This window comes from Euprymna scolopes, chromosome 18 (genome assembly GCF_053919585.1).
Source record: "Euprymna scolopes isolate OS-2025 chromosome 18, ASM5391958v1, whole genome shotgun sequence".
In the NCBI taxonomy this organism is placed as follows: domain Eukaryota; kingdom Metazoa; phylum Mollusca; class Cephalopoda; order Sepiida; family Sepiolidae; genus Euprymna; species Euprymna scolopes.
In genome coordinates this window covers 45514378-45531599 of record NC_136499.1, presented here as the reverse complement: position 1 = coordinate 45531599, position 17222 = coordinate 45514378, and the positions used below count along the sequence as shown (strand labels likewise).

The 17222-nt window shown below is 35.1% G+C and overlaps 1 protein-coding gene across 2 annotated transcripts in view; it reads right to left on the bottom strand.

Moving 5' to 3' along the window:
- LOC145297611 (uncharacterized) overlaps positions 1 to 17222 on the bottom strand; it is a 346611-nt gene that overhangs the window by 231349 nt on the left and 98040 nt on the right. For both annotated transcript variants that reach the window (XM_080143676.1, XM_080143675.1), the window contains exons 16-18: positions 15042 to 15135; positions 10403 to 10522; positions 4767 to 4855 (exon numbers count right to left, since the gene is read on the bottom strand). In XM_080143676.1, coding sequence (XP_079999802.1) covers positions 4767 to 4855; positions 10403 to 10522; positions 15042 to 15135 — 303 coding nt within the window. The remainder of the gene's footprint in view (positions 1 to 4766; positions 4856 to 10402; positions 10523 to 15041; positions 15136 to 17222) is intronic.

The window sequence follows — 17222 nt, the reverse complement described above, 5'->3', positions numbered from 1 at the left end:
ATCTCTTATGCCACTCAAAACTGATGCTCTATTCATGCAAGATGATTCAAAAGCAGTCTGAAGCATTCCATACGTTTCTGTGGCATTTTTTCCAAGTTTAAAACAGAATTTTATTGCATATCGTTCTTCTAAAGTGTCTTCATGCCTAAGTAGTATTTTGTTGAAATTCACCAGCTGCGACAATTAGGCTTTATTTTGATGTGTTCCAATTCCTGCTGTAGCTGTTCATTTGAACCTTAAATCATAAAAATTGGTCAGTCGTCTCATAAGATGTATAGAAATAACATACTGAATTTCCAAGAGTCTATGACGATTTTAAATGCCTGTACAAAAACATGTTGGGATGTTTTTATGTTAATGTTTTGGAATGTTTTTATTTTCTTCAAGTTAAGACTGATTTTTGGTTTCTATTTCAATCAACAGGTTCCCATCTTTCAGTTTTTTAACTGATTTGGGTTTAATTTTATTTGATAATACTCTTTCTATTAGAGAGGGGGAGAGTTTAGCCATCAGGGTTTCCTCTAGTGATTCTATAACATAGAATCTGGGGAATTCCGGGCTTTCTTCTTCTTCTGAATCAGATAAGGTGCGTTTGGGTTTTTTGGTTTGTTTGAACATTGACTTAAGTGGAAATTTTCTTTGTCTGTGTTCCCCACCCACCTCAGAGTCCAATATTGGGACCTGTCAAGGGGGAAACCCATTCGCCTTGACAATGTCAGGGCTACACAAGACAGTATACTTGGTTAAGTGGGAAATCCTGAGCACCTGTTGCCAAATTATTAGTGCATAAATGTTGTGGTTATCAGCCATGTCTGGATTTGGGTGACTCACTTACAAATTGACCCTTAGCCAGCGCCTTCTAACGTCTATTATAGAAACGATGTTTGATTGTTTCTCTGTCTTGTATTTGATAAGAAGAGATTATTATTTAGTATTTTAGGTTTTCTCTTTTTTTGACTGGGCTTTTAATGATAGACGTTAGGGCTTGAGCTGACCAGCCAATTGATCGGATTGGGCCTCTCCGACCGTCCGTCTAGCCTAGTACGAGGCCAAAGTGGAGTGTTGCAACTGATACCTTTATTTTCTCTAAGTATCAGTTGCTCAGCCACCAGGATCCTTTTCCTAGGCATCACGGGTTGCCACCCACGGCCAACAGGTGGCCCCATTTAGGGACTTTTACTCTCTACAGGGGTAATGCCCCACCAACAGGGCCAACTTACATTAAGATCAACGGCCAAGGGGCATAATTCAACACAGAGTCACCATAATAATACCGTCTAGAAATCATTTACCAATAAAATTTTATTTTATTTTATAAAAACAAAAATACTGGATGAATTCACATAAGTTTTGGTGTACAGCCAGTTTTTTTAACCTAACAGATAAGTACACAATAAAGTTTTCATACAATCATCACTTTTTAATATTCTAAGTTAAAACTGGATAAGTGCTGTTTTGTTTTGTTTTTCCTTTCTACTGAAGAGTTGCCACTAAATAAACTAATATATATATTTTTTGTTTAGTATTTACTTCAACAGTGCTCAATATATGTGTACAAAACTGTTTAAACATTGTCTTAAGGAGAATAACTTCCCATCACCCTGGAAAATCACATCAGTATGCCCTGTATTTAAGAATTCTGGTGATCGCTCATCCTCCTCTCAGTACAGGCCAATAAGTCTCCTGTGCGGCATGAGTAAGTTGCTGGAATCTGTGTTAAATACAGAAGTAATCAATCATCTCAACAAAAATAACCTTCTTAGTGACACTCAATATGGTTTCCATTCTGCTAGATCTACAGCAGATGTGCTTACAGTTATATCTCATAGGATTAGCAAATCTTTCGATAGAGGCAACCTTTCTAGGGCAATTGCTCGACATATCTAAGGCCTTTGATAGGGTATGGCATAAAGTTTACTTCATAAGATCTCTAGCTATGGTATAGCTGGAAATGTCTTCTCAATTATTAAATCATTTCTTTCTGATAGGTTCATAAAAGTAGTAGTTGAGGGGCAAAAATCAGAAGCTCACAGTATTAATGCTGGAGTCCCTCAGGGGTCCATCCTAGGCCCAACTCTTTTCCTGATCTACATTAATGATCTTCCAAATCACATCCTTACATCATTTGTAGACATTTATGCTGATGACACTACCATTTATGGTAGCACATCTAAGGCAAGTTCTCTCCAATTCTCTCTCCTCTGATCTTGAGCAAGTGGTACAATGGGGAAAGGAGTGGCTGGTTACTTTTAATGCATCTAAAACCAAGCTTCTCTCTTTACATCATCAACATTCTGAACCACATCTGGCATCAATTGAAATGAATGGCTCTCATCTTCAGGAGGCTTCAAGTTTTGACACGTTTCTGGGCTTGACCGTTACTCCTGATCTTAAATGGAACACGTACATCAAATCTGTTGCCAAGGCCACTGGAAAAATGGTGGGATCTTTCTATCAATCCGGTAGATATCTCGCTGCTGATGCAATTCTCTATCTATATAAGAGCCAGGTACGTCCAAGGATGGAATACTGTTGCCACATCTGGGCAGTAGCTGCTAGAAAGGACTTGTCCTGCCTTGATAGAATTCAAAATAGACTTCGTAGCCTCGTAGGAGATGTCCTTTTCTCTTCCCTGCAACCTCTATCTCACAGAAGAGATGTTGCGAGTTTGTCTCTGATGTATCGTTATTTTCATGGAAAGTGTTCGACTGAGCTTCAGTCTATGGTCCCCTCTCGCTAAACTTTCACAAGAAACACTCGTCTAGCTGAAAACACTATCAATAATTCCCCTCACTCTTTATCTGTGCCTAAACCTAAACATAGATTCCATGAACAAAGCTTCTTTCTTAGAACTGAATGCCTGTGGAATTGTCTTCCGTTTTCCTGCTTTCCGGCTGACTACAATATGGTTGTCTTCAAGTCTAACGTAAACAAGTTCTTGATGAGCCGTTCCATATAAGTTAACAAATTTACCGAATTGATTACTATATTGTCCAATTTCTACTGTACACTCTGTAACCCTTATCCTCGAGTGGCCTCTTGGCCTTGATAATGTTGTGATGCCTGTGTAAAAAAAAAAAAAGTTACACAGAAATATTTTGCATTTCATTCCTAAGGAAAATCAGACTAATTTTTATATGCTGTTTGTTAATACAAAGGAGCACAAAATATTTTATCAAAATGTTTGACTTTACAATCTCCATCAGTGTTCAGGGTTTGTACAGGTTATTTAAAAAGTTTTTCAAGGCCTTCTCTAGACAAAATTCAAATTTTCAAAACAAAATTTTGGGTTTATTTTACTATGTACTGCGATTCAAAAAAGTGGTAAAAAAAAAAAACTCAAATATACAACAAATAAATGTTACCATAGCCAATAAAAGTTACTTTGCAATCCATCTGCATCATTTTTGGTGTTTTTCCGTAGTTTAACATCCTTTTTATTACATCTCAAATATTAACTCTTTACAGCTTTTAAATTTCCAACCCAGATGGCTGATGTCTTGTTCATTTTTTCACCCAAGCCAGCCTCATTTTGAAATGTTGTGAGAATAACACTCAAGATAAGAACAGTAATCCAATCAATCCAAATATAAGTAATTTGTTGCTAAAATCACTGGAAAACTGATTGGATCATTCTACTGCTCCAGAAAGTACCTGAATATAAAAGTCCAATACATCCTAAGATGAAGGCTACTTGTACAGTTTAATCATGACATTAAAAAATGAAAATATTAAAAAAGGTTATATTGCATGTGTCAGTTATGGAATGAAGTTCTCTAAAAAAAAATTTCACTTAATTTGATCAAGTAGGTTTTTACAGAGGAAAATAAAATTTTAATGAGATCGATCGTATCCCGCCATCTTGTTTATTTCCTGCACAAGGAGTTGGGAGCGCCAAGGGAGATAATTTCATCACCGCTTAAAGTTTATCAAAATTTGACGAGATCATTTTGAAACAGAAGCAGAAAAAATACCTACATATAATATTTTAGTTTTTTTCACTTGTTTTACAGTTTCTCTGTCCCTTTTTTATCTCTTTTACATTTTGTCCTTTGTTAATCACTTTTTTCATTTAAAGCCACCCCCTCCTCGTGCGCGAAATAGACAAAATGGTGGGACACAATAGATCTCATTAAAATTTGTTTTTCGCTGTAAAAAAATAAAACTACTCGATCAAATTAAGTGAATTTTTTTTTTCGGAGAACTTCATTCCATAACGGGTATGTACAATATAACTTTTTTCAATATTTTCAATCTTAATATCTTGACTAAACTGTACAAGTACCAGATGGAGTGCTGCTGTGACATTTAAGAAAGTGCCACTTAAAGCACTCGTTCTTGCTTTGACAAAGTACAAAATTGATATCGCAATCTAATGGAGAAAAATTGCATTAAATTGCATTTACAAATCTTTTAATTGAATGTCTTCTGATGAACTCCTAGCACTTGTGCTCCCTCAATGTACATATCCCCGACAAACCCATTTAGCAACAAAATCTCACCCTTTCACTGTTGAGACCCCTAAATGCCAGAAAGCTTTCTAGTCTAATAGTTTCTTCCCTCGAACAGCTACTTTGGAATTCCCTTCCCTGACTGTACTGATATGCAGAAGTTTAAATGTAATGTAAACTAATATCTTCTTAATCTTTCCTAGGCCCCTTATGTCCAAATGGTGACATGCTTTGTTAAGGGTGAACATGAGTTTAAAAAAAAAAAAAAAAAAAAAAAAAAAAAAGAGCAATTAAACTGAACAATAAGAATGTTACCTGTCAGGCAATTCAATTTCCAGTGCATATTTCAACAGCATAGACTTTGCTTCCTTGCACCATGCATCTTCACGGGGTGGTTCATTTATCTATAAAAGAGAAAAAAAAATAACAATAGTAGTAGTTGCTGTTATTCTTGTTATCTAAATATTAATAGGATAGTGTGTTATGTTTTTTGTTTTTTTTTTCATAAGTTTTGGTTTCGATTCAACCCAATGCACCCAAGTCATATGGATATACTTTTTTATTTTTGAAATCACAACTTTATAATATAAAAAAAAAAAAAAATCGGCAGAACATTAACTCTATAATATTTACAAAATCTGCAAGAATTAAAATATCATATTTAAACGCACTTTACAAAAGGACAGAGAACAATAGAGAAGAGGAAGGGATGAAAGAAAAAATAAATGCAATTATGATCTGTTACAATCATTTAACACAGGCATTAAACTAAACATTATCATAAAGAAATATCACATAGTGATATAATAGCAAATGTCCACTGTATAGTTATCTCTGAGCAAAAAAAAAAACAATTTTTCTTTTTTTTTTTCCTATTGATAAAAGCACATTTTCATGCAACAAAGATATGATACACTCGGCCGATTAACAACATGTGAGGCACTAATTTGTTAAACAACACAGGAAACTGTTAACATCCAGTTTTGATATGATGGTTCATTTGATTGAAATGCAATTCAGATTACAGGGTCTCATATCATTTAGTGGGCAGGAGGGGAGCATGCAATGAATGCCCAGAAATGATGCATATTCTCTCCTGGTGATCTGACAATACCTAAAAGCTGAAATAAACAGTGAAAATAACTGATCAACATGATTATATACAAGTTTTCAAGGTAAGCTGTTTCTTTCAAAAAAATAATATATTCTGTTGTCTCTTGCTTTATACTACCGCTTCTGTTTTGCTCACACATTTCATTCTACAATTATGATGATCTATTATCTATTATTATAAAAGTAAAAGAAAACAAACCAAACTGGCCAGTAAAAGATGGCTGACGATTTGGGAATACCAGGTGCTGTATGTAGGAAGACATCAACACCTCCCTGCAAGAACTGCAAAAACCTAACGTTGTCATGTCTCTTAATGGGGATATACACACGACGGAGGATCGCTTGTTAATTTGATATTCCTTAGAAATATTTTTTTTTTTTTTACACAGTGATCACCACTTATCAAGGCCCGGAAGCCACTTAGGGATAAGGGTTATTGCAAGTACATTACGTTAGTGTGGAGATTTGATGAAGTGTTTACTTAAGGGGGCGGTTCATTAGGAATTTGTTAACATTGGACTTGAAGACATCCAAGTTGTAGTCCAGTGGGAAGCAGGCAGATGGAACAGAATTCCACAGGCGTGCAGTTCTAAGAAAGAAGCTTTGTTCATGGAATCCGCGTTTTGATTTAGGCACAGATATAGAGTGGGGGAAATTTTTCACAGTGGATTCAGCTAGACGGGTGTTTTTCATGAAAGATTGGCGAGGGGGGACCAGAGATTGGAGCTCAGACGAGCACTTGCCATGGAAATAACGATAAAACAAGGATAGGCTCGCAACATCTCTTCTGTGGGAGAGAGGTTGCAGGGTAGAGAAAAGGGCATCCCCCACTAAGCCATGAAGTCTATTTTGTACTCTGTCAAGGCAGGATAGGCTGTTTTTAGCAGCTCCTGCTCAGATATGGCAACAGTATTCCATCCTTGGACATACTTGGCTTTTATATAGATATAGAATTGCATCAGTAGTGAGATATCTTCTGGAGCGTTAGAAGGATCCCACCATCTTTCCAGCGACCTTGGCAACAGACTTGATGTACGTTTTCCATTTCAGATCAGGAGTAAAGGTCAAACCCAGAAGCTTGTCAAAACACGGGGCCTCACCCAGACGAGAGCCATCCATCACAATTGATGCCAGATGGGGATCAGAGCGTTGATGATGTAAGGATAGGAGTTTGGTTTTGGATGCATTAAAGGTAACCAGCCACATCTTCCCCCACTGAACCACGCGCTCTAGATCAGAGGAGAGAGAATCAGAGAGAACTTTGTCATTTACAGCCTTTGATGTGTTGCCGTAGATGGTCGTGTCATCAGCATAGATGTCAACGAATGATTTAAGTATGTGTTTAGGGAGGTCATTGATGTAGATCAGGAAGAGAGTTGGGCCCAGGATTGACCCCTGAGGGACTCCAGCATTTATATTGCAGGCCTCCGATTTTTGTCCATCTACCACTACTCTTATGAGCCTATCGGAGAGAAATGATTTAATGATTGAGAAAACATTTCCAGTTATACCGTAGCTGGAAACATCCTTCTTCAAGGAAGCCGGTTCAACCCTTCAAGGGTAAAGTCAAAATGCCATATTGCAAATTAATTAAACTAAATAGATGTACCATCTTATGCATATATTGCTTATGTTTTGCCAGGTTAACTAATTTGCATATTGGTTTCAAAACCAATATGCGAATCAGTTAACCTTGCAATACATAAGCAGTTCCGGTTTCCAAGTCAACCCCACTGTGTAAGGACGTGTTATATTCGTCTCTAATTCAAGGGAAATTTTCCCTCCTTATTCTCGCAGAATGCATTCAAGAAAACTTCTGCTTCTGTGGATGGATTCCCTTGGAAACTTGAAAAAGAAATTACTGATACAACTCAATTTCTATCATGGACTTTATGAAAACTTTTCAACCATACGGCAATACAGATAATCATTATTCTTCCAAATTCTTCAAATCAAGAAGGCTGAGCCACTTGGAGAGGCTACTAACAGCTGATGGCATGCAGAGAAATCCATTTAAGGTAATTTTGTTTTTTTATTTTTTTTACCTGGTAGTCACCACTTATCAAGGCCCAGAGGCCACTCAGGTATAAGGGTTATTGCGTGTACAGTAATTAATGGGATAATATCGTAATAATCGTTAGTAATGGAGATTTGATAAATTGCATTACTTAAGAGGGCAGTTTATCAGGAATTTGTTTATGTTGGACTTGAAGACATCCAAGTTGTAGTCAGGTGGGAAACAGGCAAACAAAAGAGAGTTCCCAGGCGTGCACTTTTAAGAAAGAAGCTTTATTCATGGAATTTACGTTTTGATTTAGGCACAGATAAAGAATGAGGAAAATTATTGACGGTGGTTTCAGCTAGACAGGTGTTTTTCCTGAAAGATTGGTGAGGGGGACCAGAGATTGGAACTCAGACGAGCACTTGCCATGGAAATAATGATAAAGCAAAGACAGGCTCACAATGTCTCTTCTGTGGGAGAGAGGTTGCAGGGGAGAGAAAAGGGCATCCCCTACTAAGCTACAAAGTATTTTGTACTCTGTTAAGGCAGGATAAGCAGTTTTTAGCAGCTCCTGCCCAGATGTGGCAGCAATACTCCATCCTTGGACATACTTGGCTTTTATATAGATAGAGAATTGCATCAGCAGTGAGATATCTACTGGAGCATAATTTTGTATCTTCTTTCATCTCTGTGAATTTTCTTCACAGACCTCTTCAACACGACGAGTATTAAACGGTTTAAAAAGAAAATATTATGTGCATTTACTCCCATCACAGGAAGATGTGACACAAGGTCGGAAGATGGGGAGAATCAAGTCAGCACCTCTAAAGAAGAGCGCACACTAGTCTTTTAAAAATTGCCTGGGAAGCCCCATCAGCATTCCCTAATAGGGATGCTTCAGGCAGTAAGCAATAAACTTACTCCATCCAAAAGCTGGGAGGCAATGACCTGGGAAGGTGGACCCCCTAGGACTACCCAGAACCATGCCTCAGCCCGACAGATGCAAGGTTATTCCTTACTTAAAAATGGTTAAGACTGTCAGACTGTGTTGACGACATTGTGAATATAACTTACTCAAGCTATTCCAGGTAAGTTTTATCTTTTCATAGTAACAACTTTTAATTACTCTATCCAAAAGAACATTGTTACCATTTAATGAAAAACAATCAACGATTTGACAATTTTGCTGATAGTAGTAGGACGAGGAAGTAGCATCAGGAGCAGCTGCAAATAAATGTGATTTTTTTTGTTTTATTTTTTGAATTTATGAATGAATTTGAAAACTTGAAAATGTGAATATCAAAAATGTTCTTAGCTGTTTAGTTAGATCTATTAAACTATTCTGTTAGAACATACAATCAATTTTAAACTAAACAAACTACATTTACATGCTATTTTATTTTGAAAAGAAAAAGATGACGTAATTCTTTTTCTGAACATTCAAGTATTATTCTTAAAATTGGCAATGTGGATGAGCATGGGCAAAAGTACAGAATAGTTAACACTTGATAACTTGTAAACCAACAAACACATAATTTATATCAAACACATTAGAATGAAATTCCGGGTTTGTATTACTGTACACATAGATTCGAAAAAGTTGTCAAAAAACAAATATATAACAAATAAATATTATCAAAGGCAAGATAAGTTACTTTTCTACCAAACTGGATATATTTTTTGTGTTTTTATTCAATGTAACATATTTATTCAGCTCGAAAAACATGCAGTGTTTACCGATGTATTGGAACATTCAAAATGGCGGCCGACTCTCTCTTAAACACGGTAAGTTCGAGAAAAGGTGTTATAAATAATAAACTAGACAAAATACTGTTAGAAATTCGCACAATATATATTACCGTGACATAGGTTAACATATATTCGGTGTTTTTTTAATAGTATTTTGTTTAGTTTATTATTTATAACACCTTTTCTCGAACTTACCGTGTTTAAGAGAGAGTCGGCCGCCATTTTGAATTGTCCAATACATCGGTAAACACTGCATGTTTTTCGAGCTGAATAAATATGTTACATTGAATAAAAACACAAAAAATATATCCAGTTTGGTAGAAAAGTAACTTATCTTGCCTTTGATAACATTTATTTGTTATAAATTTGTTTTTTGACAACTTTTTCGAATCTATGTGTACAGTAATACAAACCCGAAATTCCCTACATAACGCACCAAGAAATGAATTTTTAACCACCAATTTAAATGCTTTAAAATACTAGTTTAAACCATCTTTTTCCAATTATTGTAGACAAAAAATGTGGGTTATATTGAAGGCGACAGCTTCCAAAATAGTCTCCAAATTTTAGCTATTACTTTTGCATTTCAACTTGCCAACATATTTCTGTATACATTATTCATCCATCCAAAGATTTTATTCTTTATCAATCATCCTTGGTGTATGATTACTATTTCCCTTTTAATTTCAGTATCATATGACCAGTAGTTTAAGAGTTTATTAGCTAAATATTTTCACAGACACACACACACATACATACATACATACATCTGTTTTATTTATATAGATTAAGTTGTTTCTCTCTACAGCATTATTAAGACATTTTTAGTAATTTCAAGTTTTTTTTCATGTACACTGCTATTAAAAGCCAACGGATGCATCATGATTGTCCAGTGTTCTACAAGGCATTTTTTTTTATTTTTTATTTATTTTTTTTTTTTACATCAGAACTGGCATGACCAATCTTGCTTTTAAGGGCAGATTACTCTGCCCTTTCATGAGGTGCAAGGCAGACTATTTCACCTTGCATTATTATTTTAGGCTGAGGGTCTAACAGAAGTAAAAATAGATGTAAACTATAAACTTACCCCACATTCGATGTTGGTTGGAAAGTAGACTCGAATAAAACGAGTAAGAATCTCTCGGCAAAGGGAAACAAAACCAGTTGTTATGCCTTTGTTTCGTCCCATTTCACTTTCTAGCGAGGCCTGAAAGTAAAAGGAGAAAATGAATGAAGGGATGAAAGAAAAAAAATACATTAAAACATAAATATTTATCAATGAGAAATGGTGAAGAACACACAATATGTTTGACGAAAAAAAAAAAAAACAGGTACGGCAAAGATGGAGTACTGTTGCCACATCTGGGCAAGAGTTGCTAGAAGCAGCTTATCCTTTGACAGAGTTCAAAATAGACTTCGTAACCAAGTGGGGGATGCCCTTTTCTCTTCCTTGAAACCTCTTTCCCACAGAAGAGATGTTGCAAGTCTGTCTCTGCTTTATCGTTATTTTCATGGCAAGTGCTCGTCTGAGTTTCAATCTATGGTCCCCCCTCGTTAAACTTTCACAAAAAACACTCATCTAGCTAAAATCACTATCAATATCTTCCCAAACTCTATCTGGACCTAAACCTAAACGTAGATTCCATGAACAAAGCTTCTTTCTTAGAACTGCATTCCTGTGGAACTCTCTTCCGTTTGCCTGCTTTCCAGCTGACTACAATCTGATTTTTTTCAAGTCCAACGTAAACAAGTTCTTGATGAATCGTCTAAGTAATTTACAAAATTTTCACTGTATACCCATAATCCTTATCCTCGAGTGGCCTCCGGGCCTTGATAAGTTGTGACTCCTTTGTAAAAAAAAAAAAAAAAAAAAGATTAATGGCATGCTAAGCCATTGCCTTTCCTTTCCTCCTTGTTTTGATTCACTCTTTTCGTTTCTTTTTGCTCTTTTTTATTTTTTATTCTTAAATCTATGCTTACATGGAAGTAAAAAGTGGCACTACATTACATAAGACCATTAACATCAGGGGTGTGAGTTCCGTTATAGAAGCGTTGATTTAATTTGAATGAAATAAAATATGCATCAGGTGTGCTTGAAAGCCAAATTACAACGCAATTTTACGAAAACAAACGAATATATAATTTAAATATATTTCGGAGTCAAACTCAATCCTCAGTATCTTGTTTGTTTCTTTTTTTTCTTCTTCTTCTTCTTTCTTGCCATGTTGTAAAGTTGGAAACTCTGAAATATATTTAAATTATAAATCTTGATGCATATTTTATTTTACATAAGACCATTGTTTACAATGCTGGTCACATGACTAATTCTTATTCGCAAAGTAATCTGGTGTTCATCAACTAATCAGAATGCTTTTCCCCATATGATTTATCAAAACAAGTTTAGGGGTCTCACAACTTAGAAAAAAACAAGCCAAGCATGCAGGGTCGCCCTCCACAGGTGAAAAATAAAATGTTTGTTATGAATAAAATTTATATTAAAACTAGCTGTACCTGGCCACTCACTACTGTGGCTTAGTGGAAATGGAAAAAAAAAATGCTGAGAGTTATGGAAATGCACCCTCCCCACTGAAATCTTCACAGGACACCTAGTTTTTATTTTATCAGGTTAATCTCATCGATTAGAAATGTAACACTCAGGAGTTTTAAAAAATAAAGTTTTTTTAAATATTATTTTTATGATTTTTAGCGTTGAGTTTGATGGGTTGTTTTTTTTTGGTACATGTGACGATGGGAATACCCTGGCCCAATCACCGCAAAAAAGTACTTCGCGCCCATCAAACTTACAAACTGAAACTGGAAATGAAATGAAATGTCAATTATTTATTTTTTTATTTGTTTGTTTAACTATTATTATTATTATTATTATTGTATATCTTTTTCTTTTTTTCTTTTTGCTGCACTGTTCTTTATTCAGGCTTGCATTTACCAGGAAAGAACGAATTACTATTTCGTTATCCTTCTTACTAAAACAAAATTGTTATTTCTATTATTTTTTTCCACGCGAATTACTATTTCGAGTTCTCCTTACCCTTGTGTCTCCCAATTTTTAGTTTACTAAAATTTTAATCACGTGATTACAGTCTAGCGACAAAATAAACCATTCATGTAATTGCTGCTTGTTATGGATTTTTTTTTTTTTTTTACATAGGCATCACCACTTATCAAGGCCCAGAGCCTACTCGAGGATAAGGGTTAAAGAGTGTACAGTAGTCAAGTGGACAATATAGTAATTGATAGCAATGGAAATTCGGTAAATTTGTTAACTTAAGTGGAACGGCTCATCAAGAACTTGTTTACGTTGGGCTTGAAGACAACAATATTATAGTCAGCTGGAAAGAAGGCAAACGGAAGAGAGTTCCATTGGTGTGCAGTTCTAAAAAAGAAGTTTTGTTCATGGAATCTTCATTTAGGTTTAGGCACAGATAAATAGTGGGGGAAATTATTGATAGTGTTTTCAGCTAGACGAATGTTTCTCGTGAAAGTTAGTTGGACCTAATGTAAAAATGTACTGACTGTAAAATGAAACAAAACGTAAATTTCCACTCCGTTTTTAAAACAACCATAAAACAGAGCATTCTCCGCAAGTTTTACCAAAAATCATTTTATTTTCAGTTATTCTGTACTTTCACTTAACAATGCAATAAAACTTTAATTTAACGTGAAAACACTATAATAAAAAAAAAAAAAAAATAGCACGCTAATATAAGTGTACACCGTCTTTGAAACAGTAAATATAATATGTTGGTTTTCAGGGAAAAGCTGTAAGCGTATCTGTTCCGATGCTGCACGAAAGGCAAACACACATGCACACGAAGAAGCAGAAGTATATTTACGAACGGAAATATGGAATCCTATCCTAATTAAATATAACAAAACTTCTATCATGTATTTATCATTTATTATTTTTTTTGTATTAACTGAAATACTTGGTGTCAATAAATTCATATATCACCGTAAAAAAATAATAACATTTAAACAGAAAACAATTGGAAGTTTTTCATTTCATTGCAATATATAAAAAACAAAACATCTCTCTCCCTCTCTTCCTCCATCCCTCCCTCTACAATATGATAGGAATCAGAAATTTAAATAGACTGAGTCCGTGTTTAGAAAGAAAAATAGATGGGGACAAAAAATGTATAATTAAACGGAAAGTATGTAAATCTAAATACGCTCAAAAAAAAGAAAAAAGGAAAGAACAAAGCAAACTTTTGGATTGCCATAGTTGGCTATAATGTAAATATATGTATGTATGGATAATGACTGACATTAAGATGTCATAGTGTTCGCTAAGTAAAGGGAATGTAATCATTCCAATAATCCATGAATATCGCAATGGGTAGTGTCAGCCAATCAAAATGTGAGGATCAAGTCTCTGTGGAGACATTAGTATTTTTAGTGTAGAAAAGGGAAGTGAAATGCTATATGTAATAGGGAATTGATTATGTAGGAAGGGGTTTAAATTTAAGTCCCCTGTGAGTATAAGTATGCGGTGTAAGTGGGTGACAGTGATAGTACTTGGTGATTAGGAGGTGAAATGGAAACTACTTCCTCTATAGGTTATGACGATGATAATGATGGCACTCCTAGGATTAAATCTAATGTTTTAATATTACAAATTTATGTGGCTAAGGTAATGGCTAATAGCATAAACATAATAAATTTGTATGTGCCATCTGTTGGTGTAAACCTATAGCATTTTGGTCCAGAGGGGAAAAATTGCGTCTCTTTTATTATATATAGGGATAAAATTCTTTTTGTTACATATTAAGCAGATAAACTGCAGAGTTTGGTTCTGATTTATAAGGTTTGTGTCAGAAATAAGGAAGGTTCAGTGTACTATACAAACTCAATGTTTATGTTCACACTTGTGTGAAGTCAAAGATCAATTGATTTTCAATGATTTTTGTGCTGTTCAAACTAACTTAATAACTAGAAATATTTTCCTTTGTTAATGAATTTCCACTTATCAAGGTCAAAAAATCACTCAAGGAGTTTATGAGGGCAGCTGTAACTAAGTGTTTAATGACACATGGACTGAAAACCTGGGTGTGCTACGTTTGAATTCAATTCGTTCAACAGAAATGCTTTCATTAAACCCTCACTTGAAATTGTAGCTAACCTCCTGGAAAACGATGTAAATAAAAGAAGAGTTGATGAGATGGATTATTAGTTGAATGATGAAGAATAATATGAACAGATTGAAAATGATAACTGGCATGAACAAAATTTGATTACTTATGGTTAATGTAATGTAATGAAGACGCAAACAGAAAGACCCTTTTCCAAGGCTTTATTCAACTGAATTTTACAACGACAAAGGTTGCAAGTGATTAGAAATGCATGTTAATAAACTAAAAAAAAAGTATTCAAGACAAAGAAAAAGCAAACGGCAAGATCATGTGAGAGAAGATATGCAAATAAAGAGTCACTTTAATAAGAAAATCTAATAAGAAAATTATAACAGTTAATAATATTTGTTAACATTGAATTTGATGACAACCATGTTGTAGCTTGCGGAGAAGCAACCCCATGTTAATGCGTTTCACATAGTAGAACTTCTTAGGAAAAAATCTACTCATTGAAAATGTTTGATGTTAAGAAAACAAATGAAGAAAGGAAAGTTTTTGTGTAGTTGTGGTAGTCAAAAGGATGTGTTCTTGCTGTGAATGTTTTAAAAGAGAAAAAAAACTAGTAATATTTACCTCTCCAGTAGTCTGTAATCCTATCACAACACAATGTTCTTGATTAAGAGCTTCTTTTGCTAATCGCACAATTGTCGGAACTTTCATTCCCATACTGAAAAAAAAATATTATTAGATGTGAATTTCATTATTTCCAATGATAAAAACATACTTATTGTATTTATGTAGAATAGAAGACTTAATTATCTCCCTTTCACAAAAAAAAAAAAAAAAAAAAGAAAAAGAGAGTTACAATATATTTCCCATGTTTTATGTGGAAGGTTGGGATATCTGTTCAGATAATATTTACATGAAGATTGTTATAGATTACTATCAATTACACTTTACTTGAAAATTACTAATGGAGATTTGGTATCTGTCTGTCTGAAGCCAAACTTATACTATCTTGGACTATTGTACTTATGCTCAATTCAATTCACTATACCATTTCAGAAAAAAGAACAAATCTTAGCATAAAAAAAAAAGTAAAATGCAAAACTGACTAGTATAATCAATGTTTATTTAAGTAGTCTTTGTTCTCTTGTCATGATACCATCTTTCCAAGCATTATCTTTTCCTTTTAGGGTAGTGTACATCAACAAAAAATCATCACGAGTTATTCATTAGCAAACTCACCACCCACATGTACATATATACACTAATAAAAATATGCTCCTATGCGAATATGAGAATTGTGTCCATTTGCTGTTTACGGTCTTGCTTGATAGTTTCTTTTCATGTTTTCTAAGGGTACCTGGCTTTTGTTGAGCTATCCAGTTTTAGAAGTTTTCATTTATTCAACATGTTCGAACCAACAAAAACAGTTTGTCTTTACCTGGTCTAGTTTTGCATTGCATACCTATCTAATCATTGATCTGTCATTTCTCTGATGTCCGACATATGCATCTAAGTAAGCGTTTTTTTCCCACTCCTAATATTCCAACCATCTCTATTATTACAAAGGTAAAGGTCTATGGTAATTGCATAAGAAGCATGATATTGTATGGCAGTAAGTTTATGCACTTTTTGTGCAATCATAGACTGCAATGGCTGCATAGCATTACTTTTAAGCCGCTTTCTACATACAACACATGGGTATTGGCCAGAGTCCTGCAAAGACTAGAATTCTGAGCCACTAACCATCACTTTTATATTTCTTTTTTTTCTTATTGCATTTTCACCCCAAACAAGGCACATTGCCATTTTGATGCAGAGGGCGGGCTACTATCAGGGACATAAGCTACAGGGGTACTATGTGGGGAGTTGGGCAGCAAGATGTCGGTTTATGTTACACTTGAACTTCTGCATGTTAGTACAGTTGGGGAAGCAGCAACCCAGAAGGGAATTCCAAAGTCTAGCGGTTCTGGGGAAGAAACTACTGGAGTAGAAGGCTCTCTTACATCTAGGGATTTCAACTGTGAAGAAGTGGGATTTTGCTGCTTGTCGAGTTTATCGGGGGTATTTACGTCAAGGGGGGTACAAGTGCTTGCAGTTCGTCAGAGCATTCACTGTTAAAGTACTTGTAGAACAGACAGAGGGATGCTACATTTCGTCGATGGGACAGAGGCTGAAGCTTAGATGACAGTTCAGGACCTATCAGGTTGGCGACTCTCTTTTGAACCTTGTCTAGGAGTGAGAGACTAGCAGCAGATGCACCAGTCCAAATGTGACAACAATACTCCATACATGGACAAATGGTGGCCTTATAGAGGTACAGGATACTTTCGGGCATTAGTAGCTTTCTAGCATGGTAGAGAGAACCTACCTTTTTTGTAGCGGCCTTGGAAATGCTCTCAATGTCATTTTTCCAGTGTTGACCATCAAACCTATGCTTTCTTTCATACTTTCAATCTTTCTCCCATATCATTCATTGTTTCTGCTATTATGGCCTAGTCATCGGCATTACTGTATGCACCTACCTATATGTTACCATAAGCACCCACCTTGTTCAGAACTTATTAGAGAGGCCCTCAAGAACAACAATGAACAACAATGGACTGAGGACTGATCATTCTTAGCAATATTAAATCCAAATGTAAAACTAGACTTATTTGTATAATACTAAAACTCTGAAGACCTTGTATGGTTGTTCGACAAATGAAATGAGGGATATCTTATTCAAGAGATATGGCCCGGAAGCCACTCAGGGATAAGGGTTATTGCATGTACAGTAATCAATGGGATAATAGCGTAGTAATCGTT